This window comes from Heterodontus francisci, chromosome 19 (genome assembly GCF_036365525.1).
Source record: "Heterodontus francisci isolate sHetFra1 chromosome 19, sHetFra1.hap1, whole genome shotgun sequence".
Classification (NCBI taxonomy): Eukaryota; Metazoa; Chordata; class Chondrichthyes; order Heterodontiformes; family Heterodontidae; genus Heterodontus; species Heterodontus francisci.
In genome coordinates, this window is record NC_090389.1 from 23,630,828 (window position 1) to 23,654,286 (window position 23,459).

The following is a 23,459-nucleotide window of genomic DNA, read 5'->3' on the forward strand; positions in this document are numbered from 1 at the left end:
TAAATGGAGTTGGGATACCGATCAGCCATGATCTAATTGAATGGCAGAACAAGCTCGAGGGACTGAATAGCCTATTCCTGTCCTTGTGGAAACTAGAAACTTTACATAGTCTATCCTTGAAGACAGTGCTTGCTCTGAGTTGGCAATTACCCGAGTGCAGCACTCTGCTTTCTGAACTTTTACATTGACTGGTAATATGTTTCAATCAACTAGGTATGGCAGAATTCAAATTCAAACACAGACCAAAGCTTTTACAGACTAAAACTAATTGAAATATTAACTTACAGATTGAAGCACACAAAAGGCATGGGCATTAGGTAATACTAATAAAGCTGAATTTTCAATCATCAAAATCCCTTACAATGAGCACAATGAGTTAATTATCATTTTGGCCTCCCAAACATTGTTACTGATTGAAAAGCCTCAGGTCTCAAGCTGACCTGAGCTACATTGTATTGATGAAAGGTTTCAGAGTGTAGACAATAAGACTAGAAAAAAAATTATGGATACATTGCAGTGGTAAAGGCATCTCCAAGGACATCATTGCAGTGGTAATTGTGAACTTCGGTTTTGTTGCCCAACTTACAGAAAGTTTCTTAAACATATACCCTCTAATAATTACATCTATAATTATAGCTCCAGTGCATTAAGGGACTAAATGTAAAGTACATAATGGGTATCATATATAATTGTATCTGACTTTTGTGTCTGTTAGTATACAGCCGTGTTGGTCCACTCATGATTTTTGTTTGAATCGGTTCTCAAGGTCAAAAACAAAGGCTGAACCACAGGATAAGTGAGTTTAAGTAATGTTATAATTCCCCAGGCCTCAGAGGATTAGGTTTGACTTGGTGAATCATCAAATAGTTTCTTCAATTCTGTTGTTCCTTCAGCAGAAGCCACTTTAGAGTTTTGGAGAATTGAATACAAGCTGTTTGAGTCGATATCAGCTTGTGTAAAATCAACCAGGAAGTCCACTCGAAGGGGAAAATCCTGGAGCTCCTAAAAGTCCATGGAAACATTCTCGTCAACTACAAAATTAGCAGTGAAGAACTTGTCAGTCAATAATTAACATGTGTTACAATGCTACCTTCACAATTCTTAGTGAACGCATCATTATGTTTGAGTCCCCAAGTCAACCTGCTGAGAAATTCATAGAATTTCTGTGTGCCCAATATCAACTGTACCCTCTATTGCTCTAGCTACACATCCCATTCATCCAAGTTGGGAGAGGACTTTAGGCCCTGTTCACGACATCCGGGGCTTAGGGACCCCCAGTTGTGTGCAGTCATATTGCTGGAGTTTAACCAGCTAAAATCAGCACAGAGCAAGCTTCCCAAAAATTTTCCAGCCTGGAGAAACCCGACCCATTCGAACCGTGGTGTGCAGATTTAACCTTGAGCCAAGTGTGAAGAATTCAAGGCGCCTGTGACTGATCTGTCCTTCAAGTCCCAATAATGAACCAGACTGGCTAGTTAATCAGCAGCAGCAGCTCCCTGGACTACTGTTGACCCAACTGCTTTAGGTATCCAATTAGAAAGTCCGCATAAACCACTCACTTTGTTTCATTCTTGTATGTGGAGCTAACACAATGACAGTTTCACCATCTAGAATGCGCTAGTTATCCATTAAACAATTGACAGAATAGGACTTTTGAAGCCTCATTGGGTGCATAGCAGATATGAAGGACTCCTTGCAAGTGACGCAGTCGACAGTACAGCTCGTCATCAAATGTGAGAGTGATTTAGTGATTTACCACCATTCTTTGGCCACATTCTGGACAGATACTATACCCCATGGGTATATACGGTGGTTTCACTAGCTGGAGGTGTGGAACGTCAGCTGCAGTTGCTTGCCCAAATATGGTAAATAACATTGTTGATGCATCAACCCATACTCTCATACTTCGGTTCCAGGAAATTCTTCTGACAGCTGTGGTCCTAGATCTAAACATCTTCTTCATGGGAATGATGGTTATCTTTTTCAGCGTGATGTTTTTGAACTGAAGCTTCATCTCTCACTCACAGGAATCTCAGTCTATAGCAGGGTCTGTATAACATCCAGGCTTGGGATGGCAGGTAGCAGTTAACAATACGTGCCACATAAGTGTCATGTACTGACCATCCCCAACTAGAAAAGATCCAGCTATATCCCCCTGAATTTTAATGGCTTCGCTGTTATCGTCTCCTGAACATCCACAAGCCTCTGGGGTAGAGATTTCCAAAGATTCAAAATCTTTTGAGTTTTTTTTATTCATTCATGGGCTGTGGGCATCGCTGGCTATGCCACCATTTATTGCCCTTGAGAAGGTGGTGGTGAGCTGCCTTCCTGAACCGCTGCAGTCCATGTGAGGTCGGTACATGCTGTTAGGAAGGGAGTTCCAGGATTTTGACCCAGCGACAGTGAAGGAACAGCAATATAGTTCCAAGTCAGGATGGTGTGTGTCTTGAAGGGCAACTTGCAGGTGGTGGTGTTCCTATTCATTTGCTGCCCTTTTCTTTCTAGCTGGTAGAGGTTGCGGGTTTGGATGGTGCTGTCTAAGGAGTCTTGGTGCATTGCTGCATTGCATCTTGTAGATGGTACACACTGCTGCAACTGTACGTTGTTAGTGGAGGGAGTGAATGTTTGTGGATAGGGTGCCAATCAAGCAGGCTGCTTTGTCCTGGATGGTGTCGAGCTTCTTGAGTGTTGTTGGAGCTGCAACCATCCAGGCAAGTGGAGAGTATTCCATCACACTGCTGATTTGTGCTTTGTAGATGGTGGACGGGCTTTGGGGAGTTGGGAGGTGAGTTACTCACCACAGGATTCCTAGCCTCTGACCTGCTGTTGTAGCCATGGTATTTATATGGCTCCTTCAGTTTCTGGTCAATAGTCGCCCCTAGGATGTTGATAATGGGGGATTCAGCGATTGTAATGCCATTGAATGTCATGGGGAGATGGTTAGATTCTCTCTTGTTGGAGATGATCATTGCCTGGCACATGTGTAGCGAGTATGTTACTTGCCACTTATCAGCCCAAGTCTGGATATTGACCAGATCTTGCTGCATTTCTACACTGACTGCTTCAGTATCTGAGGAGTCGCGAATGGTGCTGAACATTGTGCAATCATCAGCGAACATCCCCACTTCTGACCTTATGACTGAAGGAAGGTCATTGATGAAGCAGCTGAAGATGGTTGGGTCTTGGACACTACCCTGAGGAACTCCTGCAGTGATGTTCTGGAGCTGAGATGATTGACCTCCAACAACCACAACCATCTTTCTTTGTGCTCGGTATGACTCCAATCGGTGGAGAGTTTTCCCCCGATATCCATTGATTTCCGTTTTTCTAGGGCTCTTTGACGCCATACTCGGTCAAATGCTGCCTTGATGTCAATGGCAGTCACTCTCCCCTCACCTCTTGAGTTCAGCTCTTTTGTCCATGTTTGAACCAAGGCTGGAATGAGGTCAGGAGCTGAGTGGCCCTAGAGGAACCCAAACTGAGTGTCGCTGAGCAGGTTATTACTAAGCAAGTGCCGCTTGATAGCACTGTTGATGACACCTTCCATCACTTTGCTGATGATCGAGAATAGACTGATGGGGCGGTAATTGGCCGGCTTGGACTTGTCCTGCTTTTTGTGTACAGGGCATACCTGGGCAATTTTCCACATTGCTGGGTAGATGCCAGTGTTGTCGCTGTACTGGAACAGCTTGGCTAGGGGCACAGCAAGTTCTGGAACACAGGTTTTCAGTACTATTGCTGGAATATTGTCAGGGCCCATAGCCGTTGCAGTATCCAGTGCCTTCAGTCGTTTCTTGATATCACGAGGAGCGAATCGAATTGGCTGAAGTCTGGCATCTGTGATGCTGGGGACGTCAGTAGCAGGCCGAGATGGATCATCAACTCGGCACTTCTTGCTGAAGATTGTTGCAAATGCTTCTGCCTCATCTTTCGCACTGATGTGCTGGGCTCCCCCATCATTGAGGATGGGGATATTTGTGGAGCCACCTCCTCCAGTTAGTTGTTTAATTGTCCACCACCATTCACGGCTGGATGCGGCAGGACTACAGAGCTTAGATCTGATCCGTTGGTCATGGGATCGCTTAGCCCTGTCTATCGCATGCTGCTTACACAGTTTGGCACTCAAGTGGTCCTCTGTTGTAGCTTCATCAGGTTGACACCTCATTTTAAGGTATGCCTGGTGCTGCTCCAGGCATGCCCTCCGGCACTCCTCTTTGAACCAGGGTTGGTCTCCTGGCATGATGGTAATGGTAGAGTGGGGGACATGCCGGGCCATGAGATCACAGATTGTGGTTGAGTGCAATTCTACTGCTGCTGATGGCCCACAGCGCCTCATGGATGCCCAGTTTTGCATTGCTAGATCTGTTCGAAATCTATCCCATTTAGCACTGTGGTAGTGCCGCACAATACTATGGATGGTATCCTCAATGTGAAGGCAGGACTTAGTCTCCAGAAGGACTGTGCGGTGGTCACTCCTACCAATACCGTCGTGGACAGATGCATCTGCAGCAGGCAGATGGGTGAGGACGAGGTCAAGTATGTTTTTCCCTATTGTTGGTTCCCTCACCACCTACTGCAGACCCAGTCTAACAGCTATGTCCTTTAGGACTTGGCCAGCTCGATCAGTAGTGGTGTTACCGAGCCACTCTTGGTGATGGACATTGAAGACCCCCACCCAGAGTACATTCTGCGCCCTTGCCACCCTCAGTGCTTCTTCCAAATCATTTTCAACATGGAGAGTACTGACTTATCAGCTGAGGGAGGGCGGAAGGTAGTAATCAGCAGGTGGTTTCCTTGCCCATCTTTGACCTGATGCCATGAGACTTCATGGGGTCTGGAGTCGATATTGATGACTCCCAGGGCAACTCCCTCCCCGCTGTATACCATTGTGCCGCCACCTCTGCTGGGTCAGTCCTGCCAGTGGGACAGGACATAATCTGGGGATAGTGATGGCAGTGTCTGGGACATTGTCTGTAAGGTATGATTCCGTGAGTATGACTATGTCAGGCTGTTGCTTGACTAGTCTGTGGGACAGCTCCCAATTTTGACACAAGCCCCCAGATGTTAGTAAGGAGGACTTTGCAGGGTCGACAGGGCTGGGTTTGCCGTAGTCGTTTCCGGTGTCTAGGTCGATGCTGGGTGGTCCGTCCGGTTTCATTCCTTTTTATTGACTTTGTAGCGGTTAGATGCAACTGAGTGGCTTGCTGGGCCATTTCAGAGGGCATGTATGAGTCAACCACATTGCTGTGGGTCTGGAGTCACATGTCGGCCAGACCAGGTAAGGACAGCAGATTTCCTTCCCGAAAGGACATTAGTGAACCAGATGGGTGAAGTAATTTTGTCTCATCTCAAACGTAAATGATCGGCCCCTTGTCTTGAGACTGCGCCTTGTGTTTTAGATTCCCCGACCAACAGATACAATCGCTCAGTGTCTACCCTATCCAACCCCTTCAGAATCTTGTATGTTTCAATGAGATCACCTCTCATTCTTCTGAACTCCAGAGAATATGGACAATGTCTTTCAAAGACAATGTTGAACTTATTAAAGAGAGCATGTTGAGCTTTGGACACTGCACCTCAGGAAGGATATATTGGCCTTTGAAGGGGTACAGCACAGATTCACCTGAATGAATGATGCAGTGGCCTAAAGGGTTAAATTAGGAGGCGGGGTTGTATATATTTGGCTTATATTTCCATGAATTTAGAAGGTTGTGGGGTGATACAATCGAGGGGTTTAAAATGGTAAAAGGACTCATTTGGGTAGATACAGGAAAATTTAGTTCCTCTGGGAGAGGAATCCAGAACAAGCAGACACAATCATAAAATTGGAGCTCTATCATTGCTAAGCGTTTTTTCACACAGGGTAGTGGAAATCGGGAACTCTCTTTCTCCCTTGCCCCCAGTAAAAGGCTGTAGATGCTGAGGGAAATGTTAAAAACTGAAATCTATAGATTTTTGTTGAGCAAGAATCATGAGGAATATGGATCAAGAGCAAGTAAATGAAGTTGAAGTACAGGATGGCCGTGATCTAATTGAACTGAGAACAGGCTTGAAGGTTTGAGTGGCCTAATGACCGACTGCTGTTTCTTAGTCCCTACACCAAGGATGTAAGTTTTTCCCACATCTTAACTGCATTGGAAGGGAGTTTCTGGCTTCACAACTGGTCAACAGGAATACGTGCAAGATAGAAATGAAATGAAGGGAAACATAGTCACCTGTTCGCAGAACGCACTGAGTAGCTCAGCAGTCAGCTGATAGAATGGATGTTGTGATGCGTTAGGCAGATATGAAGAAGGGCTGTTTTGTGTTTGATACTCCCGAGTAACGGTCCCTTCAGACAGGAGTGTGCAGCATGCCTGGAATGAGCATGAAGCATAAAGATGTGGCCTGAAGTGACCGACGTAGCCACAGACAGTGCCCAGCCTGTGGTTGAGTTTGGCAGCAGAACAGATTGCAGCTGTGACACAACTGCACTGTTACTTCTTTGGCAATTCGGAGTTCATGCACGTATGCACCTTTCTACACAAGTTCATGTCTTCTTTCACGCCCCCTCCTGTTTTTCCTTCCTCTAGTTAACCCTTCCCTCCCATGGATATTCCATATTTTGTGCCCTGCTGCCCTCTCTGCGTCCCCCCCCCCCCCCCCGCCCCCTCTGGTAATTCTCCCCACTCCCCCGCCCCCCTCTCTCTGCGTCCCCCCCGCCCCCTCTGGTAACTCTCCCCAACCCCCCGCCCCCTCTCTCTCTCTCTCTGCATCCCGCCCGCCCCCTCTCTCTCTCTGCATCCCGCCCGCCCCCTCTCTCTGCGTCCCCCCACTGCCCCCTCTCTCTGCGTTCCCCCCTGCCCCCGCCCCATCCTGCCCCCCTCTCTCTGCGTCCCCCCGCCCCATCCTGCCCCCTCGCTCCCTTCCCCCTCATGCTCTCCACCCATAGGATGTCTAAATTCCCCTAACATCACCTCCCATGTTCCTTTTTCTCCTCCCCTTCTTCCACAAATCATATGTATGGGATTCCCAGGGGGTATTCCACTGTGCTACTATTGTGCACATAACAGAGAAAGTGACAACACCGCAACAATTGATGTAAATGGTGGTCATGAGCAAAAGCAAAACCAGGGAAAAATGTTTATAAAAAAAAAAAAATACCCTTGGGAAACTGTTGCTGCAAATCTTCTTAAAGGCCTCTATCATTCCATTTCAGCCATCAGTCCCCAGCCATCTTGCATGACTTTTTTTTTACAAAAGTGAGTGGATGAATCCCTACTGTTGTACCATATATACCAGGAAATTCGATGCAACATGAAATTATCATTGTAGTGTCATTCGCAGTATTTTCACTGGTGAACTGGTGGTTGTCTCCAATGCCTTTGGGAAAAATCCAATTGGGAGTAGCTTGCTTTCTGTTTATCAGCCATAACCAATAGGATAATCTACACTGCACTCAATACTGGGTATGATGTGCAAGTACATTACAAAGCAGCACTGGATAAATCACACTGGCTTCTCCAGGACCCTAGAGGAGAGGAAGTCAGACTTTGGTAGGAGTTTCCCTCTATATCTTTTGGAGACCATATTATAAAATAAGAAGGTGGGGACATTTTAAGGGAATTACTGATGGATGCCCAGGTACCACGCTGTAAACTGTGAACAGAAGACCATTGGTGTGAATGGTGTGAAAATTAGTATGTTTTAAAGAACTTGATCCAGTCTCTTCATTATCTTTTTAACAAAAGTTCAGACATGAAACCAAGTGAAACAATATTTTTTAAATATGGCTAAAAATGGAGACAAGATAATGGCGTTGGAAGGTGTCTGATCCTGCACTGTCATTTTCTTTTAAATCTATACATAGGGTAACCCTATTGATTGTGTATTGACTTGATCCCCTGACTGGCATCAAGTTACTATGTGAAAGTAATATGTGCATTATTAATTTTGGGACCTATGAAATTGTGGTTATTTTTCTGTATTTACCATTGATGATGGAGAAGTCACTGTATAAGACAGGAAACCCAATTTAAACATATGCAGGCCTCTTCTCCAGTGTTAAAAACAGGTGGAAATGTACCTAAATCTCTGCAAACAGAACAGTCTTAATGGACCCTGACGTCTATTTTCCATTCTGTTGTATTTGTTTAGAAGATGCTGCATCAATGGCAGAAGAGTTCCTGACTGCTGATGTCTGTCGACTGGGTAATGGAGAGAACTGTTCAACACTTTACTCCATGGAAAGTAATGGTAAGGTGACCTTTGTTTCAAACCAATGTGATCAGGAAGCAGGGCGAGGCAACTTGCTTTGGCAAAACATTGGATTACAAGTGCTGCGTTGATTTGCCTGTTAATTATAAGTTAAATGGCTTTGGCATAGTTTAAAAATCAAACCTGACATACAAATTGTTCTCTGTCAGAGTTGCTTTCCGAGAATGAAGAGGACTCTGAACATACCTGTGAAACCCTGTTGATGTGTATCATTACTGTACTCAGCCATGGACTGCGAAGTGGAGGAGGAGTGGGAGATGTGCTCAGGAAACCTTCCAAAGAGGTACAGAGCTGCTGCTTAATGTAATACTATCTTTAAAACAGTAATTATTGGGCGCTGATATTATGCGGCCATTCAGAGGCCATTGGGCTGAATGCGTAACATCTAGCCTTAATCTGGTCAAGTTTTAATTGCCAGTACAATCCATGGTGTGATCCTGTTCATTAAAATTTTACCAGCATCTAAATTAAATTAGATGTACTGTATAGATTGTACAGTATCTCCCCCAAAGCAACAAACTGACTGTGAATGCATCCAATTAAGCTTGTGGCATTAACCTTTCAGTTATTCCGATCTCAATATTTGGATGTCTCACAATTTAAGAATTTTTGAAATAAATTAAGTTGTTCCTTGTTTTATGCATATTTCACTTGTTAGTTTGAAACCCCAGAAATTATTTGTTTGTATCGAGTAAGGAAAAATAACAGCTGCTTTTCATCTGCGATGTCTGAAAGGTCTTCAGGTATGTATAAAGGGTACTTAAAGCACAAATATTTTGCATGCCTGACTTAGTATGTGTTGAAACAAACTTGGAGGAAACTCGTCCAATGCTCCAACCCCATGGATGTGAGCTTTTACATTGAAGAAAAGTTCTATTTTCATGGACTAAACTGCTTTTTAAAGCATTTATTGTTCATTCTAAATATCTGCATTCATTTGGTGACTGTCATTTTTGCAGGAACCACTATTTGCTGCTCGTGTGATCTATGACCTTCTCTTCTTCTTCATGGTCATCATCATTGTCCTGAACTTGATCTTTGGTGTCATCATTGACACCTTTGCTGATTTGAGGAGTGAAAAGCAGAAGAAGGAAGAAGTTCTGAAAACTACCTGCTTCATATGTGGTTAGTATTCATGTCTGCTATAACTAGATAAGAGTGATGTCTCAGGTCAGTGGAAAAAACAGATAGAGGTCACTAAACCGCCTCTTTAGAAAATGTGATATCCTAAGAAAGGCTAAGATTCAGTAAAGTATTTTTAAAAGTTGTCTTAATGTATTTTATTTTCAAAAAATCATGCCAAACTATCAAAGCAGCTCAGTGAAGAGAGCTATAAATGTTCAGAAACTGATCATTACATATAGACATTCAAGTTGAATGTGTCAGCTGTTAGCTACCACTTAGCACATCTTGCCAGCATGGTATTCCTTCATCACCTACTCATTTAATAATTGAGTTCAGATAAAAAGAAGCAAATGCTGGAAATTGGAAATAAAAGGTGAGTATGCTGTTTGATTGGGAAGGTGCAGAATAATCTACTGAAACAAGAAAAACTATATTGTGTGATACATTCAGTGTCCAGGCATTGCCAGAACAGCTGATGCAGAGTAGGTTTCATCAGTGTAAGAGCAAAAGTCATAACATGAAATAGTTAAGAGCAGATGAGCGTTTTGTTAAATGAGGCATTTACTGTTCCAGATCATGTGACCTTGTATTCCAGATAATTCAAAATGCCTAGTTTAGTTATGCATTACTTTGGTTGTAATATCTCCCAACACGTGTAAATGAATAGACTGTGAGTAATGGATTCTCCTCTCGGTCAAGAGCATCTGCCTGAATGATGATGACCTGTTTCTATTTACACTTAAGTTCTATACATGTAATTAGTCTCAGGTTTGGTAATTAGTTAATTTATTGTTTCTAGGCTTGGAAAGGGATAAATTTGACAACAAGACAGTGACATTTGAAGAACATATCAAGGAGGAGCACAACATGTGGCATTATCTATGCTTTATTGTCTTGGTGAAAGTCAAGGACTCCACTGAATACACTGGGCCGGAGAGCTATGTAGCTGAGATGATCAAGGTCAGTAACAGCTCTACAATGCATAGTTAATTATCATTTTGAGTGGTATAAATAAATAATATGGTAAGATGGGTAGCTATCACTGTGTTAAGTGCCTTGTTGATGACTTCATCCAAAAGGAATAAGATGGATTGGATATTGTTTTTTTTAAAAAGAATGGTACTTGACTGATTTTTATTGGAAGATTTCCTTGTGTATTATTCACTGTCTGCCTCAGCACACCTTTTCCAGTGACTGCTACTTTTGGCCTCTGCTGTGGAATCTCAGTAAATTGGCTGTAAGCTTCACAGTATCTGCACTCTGTGGGGTAGCCTATTTGAGGTGCCACCCACTGCTCAAACTCCAGGTCTGAGGGTGAAGTAAATTTTTTGAGGCCTAAAACAACTAGATGATTTCCACCCCCAATGTGTTTAAAGAACAGTTTTATATCTCATTCCAGTTTGTCAGAATCATGTCTAGAAATTTCTTGAAAATGTGCTAGACAGATCTTGTGTGAAAGGCAGGATGTATGTAATGAAATAAAAGCAAAATACTGCGGATGCTGGAAATCTGAAATAAAAACAAGAAATGCTAGAAATACTCAGGTCTGGCAGCATCTGTGGAGAAAGAAGCAGAGTTAACATTTCAGGTCAGTGACCCTTCATCAGAACCAGCAGATATTAGAAATGTGAAAGGTTTTAAGCCAGTATAGCGGGGGTGGGACAAGAGATAACAAAGGAGAAGGTGTAGATAGGACAAGGTAACATAGAATAACCGACCAGAAGGTCATGGAGCAAAGGCAAACAATATGTTAATGGTGTGTTGAACGACAAAGCATTAGTACAGATAGGGTGTTAATGGACTGAAAACTGAACAGCCACAAGCACAAACAGTGGGTAGGTAAATTGAACAAACTAAGATAAAATAAAATAAACATTAAAAAAAAAAGGAAGAGTAACTAAAAATGGAAGTAAAATGGGGGGCCCGTCATGCTCTGAAATTATTGAACTCAATGTTCAGTCCGGCAGGCTGTAGTGTGCCTAATCGGTAAATGAGATGCTGTTCTTTGAGCTTGCTTTGATGTTCACTGGAACACTGCAGCAATCCCAGGACAGAGATATGAGCATGAGAGCAGGGGACAGTGTTGAAATGGCAAGCAACCAGAAGCTCGGGGTCATGCTTTCGGACTGAGCGGAAGTGTTCCGCAAAGGGGTCACCCAGTCTGCGTTTGGTCTCCCCAATGTAGAGGAGACCAATTTGTGAGCAGTGAATACAGTATACTACATTGAAAGAAGTACAAGTAAATCGCTGCTTTACCTGAAAGGAGTGTTTGGGGCCTGGGATAGTGAGGAGAGAGGAAGTAAATGGGCAGGTATTACACCTCCTGCGATTGCAGGGGAAGGTGCCGTGGGAAGGAGACAAGGTGGTGGGAGTAATGGAGGAGTGGACAAGGGTGTCACGGAGGGAATAATCCCTTTGGAATGCTGACGGGGGAAGGGGGGGGGAATGCGTTTGGTAGTGGCATCACGCTGGAGGTGGCAGAAATGGCGGAGGATGATCCTTTGGATATGAAGGCTGATGGGGTGGAAAGTGAGGTCCAGGGGAACCCTGTCACGGTTCTGGGAGGGAGGGGAAGGGGTGAGGGTAGAGGTGTGGGAAATGGGCCGGACACGGTTAAGGGCCCCACTATCAACCACAGTGGGGGGGAATTCTCGGTTGAGGTAAAAGGAAGACTTCTCAGAAGCGCTGTCATGGAAGGTAGCACCATCAGAGCAGTTGTGTCAGAGACAGAGAAACTGGGAGAATGGAATGGAGTCCTTACAGGAGGTAGGGTGTGAAGAAGTGTAGTCGAGGTAGCTGTGGGAGTCGGTGGGCTTATAATGGATATTAGTAGACAACCTATCCCCAGACATGGAGACAGAGAAGTCGAGGAAGGGAAGTGTCAGAGATGGACCATGTAAAGGTGAGAGAAGGGTGGAAATTGGAAGCAAAGTTGATAAAGTTTTCCAGTTCAGGGCGGGAGCAGGAAACTGCACCGATACAGTCATCAATGTATCGGAAAAAGAGTTGGGGGAGGGGGCCTGAGTAGGACTGGAACAAGGAATGTTCGACATATCCCACAAAAAGACAGGCATAACTAGGACCCATGCAGGTACCCATAGCAACACCTTTTACTTGAAGGAAGTGAGTGGAGTTGAAGGAGAAGTTGTTCAATGTGAGAACAAGTTCAGCCAGGCGGAGGAGGGTGGCGGTGGATGGGGACTGGTTGGGCCTCTGTTCAAGGAAGAAGCGGAGGGCCCTCAAACTGTCCTGGTGGGCGATGGAGGTGTAGAGAAATTGGACATCCATCGTGAAGAGGAGGCGGTTGGGGCCAGGAAACTGGAAATTGTCAAAATGACGTAGGCGTCAGAAGAGTCAAGGATGTAGGCGGGAAGAGAATGGACCAGCAGAGAAAAGATAGAGTCAAGATAGGAAGAAATAAGTTCAGTGGGGCAGGAGCAGGCTGACACAATGGGTCTGCCGGGACAGTCCTGTTTGTGGATTTTGGGAAGGAGGTAGAAGCGGGCTGTCCGGGGTTCCAGGACTATGAGGTTGGAAGCTGTAGAGGAAAGATCTCCAGAGGTGATGAGGTCAGTGACAGTCCTGTGGACAGTCACTTGATGTTTGGTGGTGGGGTCATGGTCCAGAGGGAGGTAGGAAGAAGTGTCTGAAAGTTGGCGCTGAGCCTCTACAAGGTAGAGGTTGGTATGCCATACAACAACAGCACCACCCTTGTCTGCAGGTTTGATGAAAATGTCGGGGTTAGACCTGAGAGAACGGAGTGCTTCAAGTTCAGAGGGGGTCAGGTTAGAGTGAGTGAGGGGGGCAGAGAAATTGAGATGACCAATGTCTCTCCGACAATTTTCAATGAAAAGATCAAGAGCGGGTAAGAGGCCAGGGGGAGGGGTCCAAGTAGAGGGAGAATGCTGGAGGCGGGTGAATGGTTCTACTGATCAGGGGAAGGACTCCTGGTCAAAGAAGTGAGCCCGGAGGCGGAGGCGACGGAGGAAGAGCTCAACGTCATGCCGAGCGCGAAATTCATTGAGATGGGGGCGTAAGAGGATAAAACTGAGTCCTTTGCTGAGTACAGAACGCTCAGCATCAGAGAGGGGAAGGTCGGAGGGTATAGTGTGTATGTAACGAAAGCTGATTCAATTATTACTCTCTACCAAGACATTTAAACCTATGGCTGGCTGATAATGTGAGATTCAGAAGTGCTGTTGTGGACAGTTTATTCACCACTTTGGCTTTCTGTCATTCTTTCAGGAAACGTATCTGAGAGCTGGGGTGGTTGGGAATAAAAATAGATAGTGTGGTAAGGTAGTGTAGGGGTACAGAGGCAGCAGTGTAATCAAAACAATTAGGCTTTTGTCTCCAAAATTGTGGCAATGAATCCTCTCATTTCACCTCCGAGGTTAAGGTGCATGGACATTTTGAGACAGGGCAGCGGAGGCTGCATGTGGTAGTGAGAAAAAATCTGGGACTTTCCTTGCTTTCCAGCTTGATCCAGGGTAGCAGGCTGTGGCCAAGGTAATGAAAAGGCAGTAGAATTTGATATGGTCAGAGTCACGATGGCACTGGTGAAGGAGCTAGGAGGTGGTTGCTTTCTTTTCTTTCAGGAATGGAAGATGAGGATCAAGGACATGTAGATAGTAAATGTGAGAAGAAAATGGTTGATTACAGCCTTGTGTATGATTTTGACCTTGGAGGTGGAGAGATCTCAGGTTCAATCAAGAATGTGGTCATGGATATGGGTGGGACAGTTTGAAAAAGAGCAGAAACTTATTTTTCCAATTTCAGAAAGAAAGCTGTGGTGTTTTCTTGGACTTTCTTTGTTCCCCTGCACATCTCCCCCGCCCCCACCCCCGCCTGTTTGAAGTAAGACAGCCACTTACAATGTAAGTGTTATTATAATCTCAAAGAATAAGAGGGAGGCTGGCAGTGGCCATGATGTTTTTCCACCTGGGTACTTTCACCAATGACTGAGCTGAAGTAAATATCTCATTGAGTTCTGGTTGGAGTTCTCTGTATGCTGTGCTGTATATAAATGCAAGTTGTTATATTAATAAACTGTTTTATCTCTGAATCTGATAATGTAGCTAGTTGATGCAAAGCCATTGTCTTTAAACTCATGGTTTGCACACTATTGCCTCAACTTAACATTTATCTTGTGCCTTCAAATACTCTTCCAAACACTCTGCTGCTTAATGCTGAATACAACTGTATTAATTACCCATTGCCTGTGCAACAAGAGCTTTGTTTCCCATTGTTCCATGATGGTGCTGGGGTATAGAAAATGTGTCTGATACGTCAGAGTCAGCTTTGTGTAACCTGACTTGCAGCTAATCTCAAATTGATTGCTGACTCATTTTGAAGGAAGTATGTTATCCGTATACCTTTGCTTTTGGCTTTCAGTCTTTTGGTCTCTCGTATGATCTTGAAATGCGTTGAAATTGTTACTGATGTACTTGTCTATTTTCTAATTATGTGCAGACTCGGTGCTGTAATCTAGGCTCAGCATTTGAACTCTATTTTATAGAGAGGTGATTCAGTAGTTGCACTGAAGTCATACCTCGTATCATTTTATTTGAAAGAAGTGGAAAATTAATTTCTCTATGTGTAGAACTTTTCATTAAATAGATGATTTATAGTGTTGAAGTTTTGCAACAGTTTATGTTCTTGAAATAGGGAAGAATAATAGGAAGGCCTGCTTCAACCTACTCTTCCAGATAGTGACAGGTTCAAGTTGGGGTGTCAATATTTTCAATGAGTTTCAAACTTAAAAACATATCTATTAAGAGTCATGGTCAGTAATACTGTGACTGTGTCATAGGCACCTTTGTTTGTAACTGGGGAAAAGTTTTAGCACAATGATATAGCAAAAAGCTCAACTGTAGATTGTATGAGGAATGACTTGTTACTTGGACAAACTTCCCATTTTATTCTGTGATTCACTTCAACTGTTGAGCGCTGTAGTGTCTTTTGATGTACCGCCCCTTCCCTAGACAATGAAGCAAGGATCAAATTTGTAAGAAAGTCACTTTTATATGACACTTAGATAAAGATTGGATGACTCGGGGCTTTTGTTGGGGGAGCGTGGGGAGTTGTTTTACAGACATGCTTTACAAGGTTTTGTGAATTGCTTGGTGAAAAGTCAGTATTTCAGAAAAGATTACAGCCTCTTCATTGGGCCTCAGATGATTTTTTTTTTCACAGCCCTTTTTCAAATAAAATCTAATGGCATAAAGTTGCCTGCCAGTTCTGTTTGCCCCAAGGAGCAGATATCCAATTTTCTACCATTATTGCCTCAGCAAGTTCATAACTTTGTGCAATTTGACTAAATCTCACAGTATGGCTCGAAAAGGGATTGTGACTCAAGTAACCATTAGGAGATGAGAAAGAGTTGGGGTGGTGTGTGTGGAAGAGAGAAAGAAGATGAAGGGTTTTCATAGAGTAAATAATGAGTATGGCAGGAGGGTTGGTAACCAGACGACACAGAGTTAAGATAATTGGCTGAAGAACTGGGGTGGGGCATATGGCGGGTTGGGGGGGTGGGTGGGTGGAGGTGCGGGGATTGATGGAAATAGGGATTTATTTTGCAAAGTAAGTTTATGATGATCTGGAATACACTGCCAGAAAGGTGGTAGAAGCAAATTCAGTAGTAACATTCAAAAGGGATTGGATAAATTCTTGAAGGGGAAATATATACAGAGCTTTAGGGTAGAACAGGGGAGTGAGACTAATTGGAAGCTCTTTCAAAGAGCTGGCACAGGCATGAAGAACTGGAAGGCCCTTTTCTGTACTGTAAGATTTAATTAATAGCAAACAATAATCTGAATTCTGAACCTTAACTGTCCAAAACGTCATGGATTGCTTTTCATTGAAGCTTGACAAGTACATTTTATTTAAAACACTACGTTTAATGAGGAACAACCTAACTTGCCTTCTAATACGTACATTGTGACATCACCCAGGGGATTTCCACCAAATAGATTTCAGAAGTGGCTTAATACCGATAGTGACACTTTGAAAGTAACTGGTTATTAATTGCAGCCAACAGTTGTCTACAGTGTGTGGGTGTACAGACCAGTTGCTGCAGAACCATGATCTTGAACTACAAAGGCTAAATAAATGTAAACAGTATGATATGGTTTCAAAACTTTCCTGGCTACGATGTGGGTTCATTGACACTGTGGAAACACACCTGTGTATGAAACGTGGTCTTGTTCCATTTGAGATCTGCACCTTCCGGTTAATATGCTAAGGCTTTAACAAAAGCCCATTTGTTTCTGGTTGGTAGCAATTTTAATCAAACAATGCATTCTTCCAATCAGACATGCTGGCAAATGGGCATATGCTTGGAGGTGTTTCCTTAAGTAATGCTACCATCCTAGTAACGTAACCTTTGTAATAAGTAAGGGTACATTTATACACTGCCCCATTGACGCAGAGCAGTTTCACTAATGCACAGTTGGTAGGATAACTTGGGCATGGTCACTGATCTAATCCCCAAGTCCGCTAAAGTCAGAAGTGGGAGCTATATCTTGAGGGTAGTTTCACACCAGCAGCAGTATAATTTCAGCCCAGTGCATACATACATTTTAAATGTGTATCTCCTGGGAACTTTAGAAACTCAACCTGTTTAATTAAAAGTAGCCACTCGGAGAATGAAAGGTCCAAGTAAGCATGTAAGGCACAAATGCAGCAAGGAGCCTGTGGCAGTATAACTATGCTAAATGTCGCAACTTGCAGGTGCTGGTCTGCATATAACTGCAGTCTCTCATAAGTGAAAGGCTCTTCAGATACTGTTTAATCTCTGGAAACCCTCCCTCAGTACTCAATTAATCAAGTAATTTTAGAGGAGCATGTGCTTTTTCAAAAAGATCTAGTTCAGAGCCTTCCCTGTGTGTTATCAATATTTTGGTTGATCATTTGTACGATTGTCTTCTTTCTAACCACAGTAAGCTGTAACCTGAATTTTGGTCCCTTTGGCATTAGAACTTTATTGACACGTTGAACCAAACTGTAAGGGTCATATGTTCGACAATACAGGAAAGTCGTCTTAGAAGTTGAAATTCAGCCATCCTATGAACATGTTGAGGATTTAATCCTCTCTCTCCAATATCCTTTTCTCTTGTTGGTGCGATGCATTTTGCAGAAATGGGAACAAAAGTTAGGCGTGGAGTGTAAAGTGGGGATTTATTCTGTGAAAGGGGATTGGCACACTTTGAAAGGTGTAGAGTCCAAGATTCTGCCCTGATGAGGGTCAATTTTGTCAATATTTCAAAACAAAATTAGTGATTGTCTGGAGAGGAGCTGACCATCAATCCTCACCCACAGTGACAAGAGGCACAGGATTTGCTTGACCTTTATGGTGAAGTCTTTCAAGCCAGTGGTAGCACTTTGTGTGCCAGTCTGAATAATATCAAGGGGAGGGGAGAGTTGAAAAGTCTGATGAAAGGTACATTAAATCGAGAGTGACTGTTAATGGAAGACTTTCCAGAGTGGTTGGAAGTGGGTATTAGAGTGTCTCAGAATTCAGTTCTGGGGCCACCTCCATTCGCTATATGCATCAATGATTTGGATAAAAGTCTAATGAAACCAATGTTGAAATTTGCACGTGACACCAAATTAGGAGGTAAAGTTCATTCTTCAGAAGACCAAAGGGGGTTGTAGTGGAGTATTAATTAGATAGGGAAATAAGTGGAAAAAGTGACAAGTGGCATTCAGTGTCACTAAGATTAATGGAAGTAGGCTCAGTGCTGTAGAAGGTCAGAGAATTGGGGCTACAGGTTCATTGAACATTAATGGTTATACTCAGGATGAAAGGCTGTAAAAAAAAAAAAAAAGCTAATGTAATTGTCGATTTTATCACGAGATACAGAATATAAAAGCCACAAGGTAATGATGAATCTATATGAAACTTTAAAACCTGAGAGTACTGAGTGCAGTTTTGAGCTCCATACTATAGGAAGGATATTGGGGCTATAAAGAAGATACAACACATTCACCAGGGTGCGGCCTGGTACGAAGTAATACAAACACAAGCACCACAGATACTCCTGGGTGCTTTATAGAGGTTCTTAAAATTGAGAGGATGGAGTATAGTGAATGCAGCCAGACTGTTTCCAGTAGGTGAAGGGTCAAGAACATGGACCCATAGAAACAAGATTAAATACAAGAGATTTAGAATTGAGCACAAGAGGAATGTCTTTACACAGAGTTGTGAGGGCGTGAGTTTCACTTCCAGGGTAGAAGCAAAAACTATGTCAATCTTCAATATCAGATTGGATAGGTAGATGAAGAACAGGGGGTTGAAGTGTGAGTAAATGTGATTAGACTATTTGCTTGTGTGGAGGTTAAATGCCAACATGGACTGTTTGGACTGAATGGCCCTTCTGTGTTGTGATTTTTAAGCATGTTGCTTGAAGGCAGATCTGCGCCTCGCCCAGTTAACGATGCAATGGACACATGAGACATCCGAAGCATTTGACATGGTTAAGTATTGTGCTGTGTGCATATTCGTTGTGATGTAGGCAAGATAGGGTGGACAGCCTTTACGTCATGATAGTCAATCCTTGGGTATTTATGGAAAGTGAACAAAAATGATCCAGATCAAATTAAATTGTTTTCTATTGGATATCAAAATCTTAAGTTCTGGCACTCCAGCTGAATAACCAGAAGCTAACATTGCTGCTGGCAAATGGACTCTCTCCAGCACTGGAAAAGTGCTGTGCATGTCTGCAGCAATGATCTCATCAGATATCTCCACAAGCACAAGTGGAAAAGGTTCACAGGGGAGTTAGATATACCAAGATACGTGGCGCCCATTATGGGTAGCTCTGAAACATGTTCAGCTTTGCGCTGATGATGATGTAGTCCATTCAGTGTTTGTAAATGCCAGTAAAAAGCCGCACAAAAAAAAAATTACCATAAACAATATTAGTAAATTCTCCAAATATGATCCTATCTCCTTGTATACAAATTATCATGTAGCAAGACTGAGATATTGACAAGTTATGTTCTTATTTAGCAATGGTGAGTGTTCTATATCTTTCTTTTTTTTAAATGCGCATGTGACTCTACTTGATGCTAGTTCTGGCGTGGGATACTTCCATAGGATTTCTATTAAGCTGGTAACAATACATTGTTTCTGTCCAACGATTTGTTAGTGAATCTTGAATGACTTATAAATGTCACCTAAGTACCAGTGGGTAGACTGTGCCCTCAGAATAGATTCCCAGACATTTGATTAATTCAGAGAATAGGTGATTTTTTAAAAAAAACTTTGCTGTTGAAGCATTTTCTGATGTGAATTTGCAGTTGGTTTTGTATCTTGCGTTCACACCTTAACAATTGGCTGCTGGGTTTCTTAGTCCAGTTTCATATCTCACGGGGCAAGAAGCATGTTCTTGTTCATCCGGTAGACTGGTCTAGACTTTAATTGGCACAAATTTTGGGCAGGGGATTTAAATTTTTGAAAAACAAAACTTTTGCTGGGTTCATGTGCTCCGATTAAAATGTATGTCGATTGTCATGATATGATTTGCAAAGAGCGGCAAGTGTTGCAGCTTTTACAGATGACCTCTAATTCTGTGTTGGTGATGTGCTGCTCCTGATGACTTGAGCAGATTAGCACGAGACTAACCAAAATGCTCAGATTCTGCAAGATTGTGGTTTTGCATTCATGGTTTTGCATGAACGGATGATGGATGAAATTGTAATGCTGCAGCTCAGACTGGTGGAGAGGTTGGGTGGAGGGAGAGCAATATGCATTTCCAATCCAACTGTAAACCTTGAATTGAATTGAGACTCTTTACATGTCGCCACTTATATTGGTGGGACGATGTGCAGCTCTAATTTCCAAGCCAGAGAAATTCAGTTTAAAATTTGACATGGAACATGGTGATGTACTCAGGTTTTCAACCCTCCAGAATTGCCCTGGAGTCTCCAGGAATTCAAGATCAATCTTTAGGCCACTGCTGCCAGCAAAACCCAACAGAAAAATAATGGGGACATGAGAGAATCATAGAATGGTTACAGCACAAGAGAAGACCATTCGGCCTGTTGAGTCTGTGCCGGCTCTCTGTAAGAGCAATTCAGCTAGTCCCATTCCCTAGCCCTCTCCCTGTAACCCTACAATTTTATTATCTTCTGGTGCTTATCCAATTCCCTTTTGAAAGCATAATTGAATCTGCATCCACCACACTCTCAGGCCGTACATTCCAAATACTAACCACTTACTGTGTAACAAATCTTTTTCTCATATCACCTTTGGTTCTTTTGCCAAAATCTGTGCCCTCTGGTTCTCGGCTCTTCCACCAAAGGGCACAGTTTCTCTCTACCTACTGTGTCCAGACCCCTCATGATTTTGAACACCTCTATCAAATCTCCTCTCAACCTTTTCTCTAAGGAGAACAATGCCAGCATCTCCAATTTATCCACGTAATGGAAGTCCCTCATCCCCAGAACAATTTTTGAAAATCTTTTCTGCACCCTGATGAAAGGTCACAGACCTGAAACGTCAACTCGCTTTTTCTCTCCACAGATGCTGCCGGACCTGCTGAGTATTTTCAGCATCTTTCTGCTTTTATTTATTGTGGGAATAAAGGCTGTTGGGATGTTTCTTGACTATCAGTTAATCAGGCAATAAAGATTCTGTTTGCTTTCCAGTTGGTTTGGGAAGGCAATGGACATGTTGGGCAACCAATGGCAAGAGTGTGGGGTAGAGTGGTTGGAGGCAGGAGGTCATATGATGGCACTTCCAGGAATATGACCAACCAAAGTTGGCAGACCTAGTTCCTACATTAAACAAATTTGGTAGAAGTTAATCTTTTGTCTTTATCAGGATGCACAGGCTCTCTCTGCCCACCCTCTGACAGAAAGCACAGGTAAGTAACCTTCACTCATGGTCTTTAGAGAAGGAAACCTTCCATCCTTGCCCAGTCTGGCCTATATGTGACTCCAGTCCCACACCAATGCGTTTGGCTATTAACTGCCCTCTGAAGCAGCCTAGCAAGCCCCTTTGTTGTATCAAACTGCTACAAAGAATGGATTGCTGCGAAGTTAGGCCCACCACTGTCTTTTGAGGGTAACTAGGAATGGGCAATAAATACCAGCCGTGCCAGCGACATCCACATCCCAAGAATGAATTTTTAAAAATCAGAACCTTAAGGCTCAGAGGATGTGGAAAGGCACCTGTCACTTAACCTGAGTGATGGGATAAAACCTATATCCCTATAATCTCGCTGCTGTGCTACCTCTGTTAAATATTTGTTTTGGATGCAAGATTTTACCACAAATTATAGAAACATAGAAAATAGGAGCAGGTGTAGGCCATTCGGCCCTTCGAGCCTGCTCTGCCATTCATTATGATCATGGTTGATCATCCAAGTCAGTAACCTGTTCCTGCTTTCTCCCCATACCCTTTGATCCCTTTAGACCCAAGAGCAATATCTAACTCCTTCTTGAAAACATACAATGTTTTGGCCTCAATAGCTTTCTGTGGTAGCAAATTCCACAGCCTCACCACTCTCTGGGTGAAGAAATTTCTCCTCATCTCAGTCCTGAAAGGTTTAACCCATATCCTTAGACTATGACCCCTGGTTCTGGACTCCCCCACCATCGGGAACATCCTTCCTGCATCTACCCTGTCAAGCCCTGTTAGGATTTTATAGGTTTCTATGAGATCCCCCCTCACTCTTCTGAACTCCAGTGAATATAATCCTAACTGACTCAATCTCTCCTCATACGTCAATCCCGCCATCCCAGGAATCAGTCTGGTAAACCTTTGCTGCACTCCCTCTATAGCAAGAACATCCTTCCTTAGATAAGGAGACCAAAAGTACACACAATATTCCAGGTGTGGCCTCACCAAGGCCCTGTATAATTGCAGCATGGCATCCCCGCTCCTGTACGCGAATCCTCTCACTATGAAGCCCAACATACCATTTGCCTTTTTTACCGCCTGTTGGACCTGCATGCTTACCTTCAGCGACTGGTGTATGAGAACACCCAGGTCTCACTGCATATTCCTCTCTCTCGGTTTATAGCCGTTCAGATAATCTGCCTTCCTGTTTTTGCTACCAAAGTGGATAACCTCACATTTATCCACATTATACTGCATCTGCCATGCATTCACCCACTCACTCAACTTGTCCAAATCACCCTGAAGCCTCTCTGCATCCTCCTCACAACTCACCCTCCCACCCAGTTTTGTGTCATCTGCAAATTTGGCGATATTACATTTAGTTCCCTCATTTAAATCATTAATGTAGGTTGTGGATAGCTGGGGTCCTAGCACCGTTCCCTGCAGTACCCGAATAGTCACTACCTGCCATTCAGAAAATGACCTATTTATCCCTACTCTTTGTTTCCTGTCTGCCAACCGATTTTCTATCCATTGCAATACACTATCCCCAATCCCATGCGCTAATCTCTTATGTGGGACTTTGTCGAAAGCCTTCTGAAAGTCCAAATAAACCACATCCAATAAAACAACCCTCATCAACTCTACTAGTTACATCCTCGAAGAATTCGAGTAGATTTGTGAAGTGTGATTTCCCTTTCGTAAATCCATGCCGACTCTGCCCGATTCTACCACTGTTCTCCAAGTGCTCTGCTATAAAATCTTTGATAATGGACTCTAGAATTTTCTCCACTACTGACTTCAGGCTGACTGGTCTATAATTCCCTGCTTTCTCTCTATCTTCCTTTTTAAATAGTGGGGTTACATTAGCTACTCTCAAATCTGTAGGAAGTGTTCCAGAGTCTATAGAATCTTGGAAGATGACCACCAATGCATCCACAATTTCTAGGGCCACTTCCTTAAGTACTCTGGGATGCATACCATCAGGCCCTGGGGATTTATCGGCCTTCAATCCCATCAATTTCCCCAACACCATTTCTCTACTAACACTGATTTCCTTCAGTTCCTCTCTCTCACTAAGCACTGTGTTCCCCAACATTTTGGTATGAGATTTGTGTCCTCCTTTGTGAAGACAGAACCAAAGTATGCATTTAGTTGGTCAGCCATTTCTTTGTTCCGCATAATACATTCCCCTGTTTCTTACTGTAAGGAACCTACATTTGTCCTCACC

The 23,459-nt window shown here is 43.3% G+C and overlaps 1 protein-coding gene across 5 annotated transcripts in view; it reads left to right on the top strand.

The window, feature by feature from the left end:
* itpr1b (inositol 1,4,5-trisphosphate receptor, type 1b) overlaps nucleotides 1-23,459 on the top strand; it is a 556,093-nt gene that overhangs the window by 451,650 nt on the left and 80,984 nt on the right. For all 5 annotated transcript variants that reach the window (XR_010976943.1, XM_068051457.1, XM_068051458.1 and 2 more), the window contains 4 exons: nucleotides 8,137-8,235; nucleotides 8,406-8,539; nucleotides 9,216-9,381; nucleotides 10,181-10,341. Coding sequence is in view for 4 of the 5 variants with exons in the window: in XM_068051457.1 (XP_067907558.1) it covers nucleotides 8,137-8,235; nucleotides 8,406-8,539; nucleotides 9,216-9,381; nucleotides 10,181-10,341 (560 nt within the window). In the remaining variant the exon portion in view is untranslated. The remainder of the gene's footprint in view (nucleotides 1-8,136; nucleotides 8,236-8,405; nucleotides 8,540-9,215; nucleotides 9,382-10,180; nucleotides 10,342-23,459) is intronic.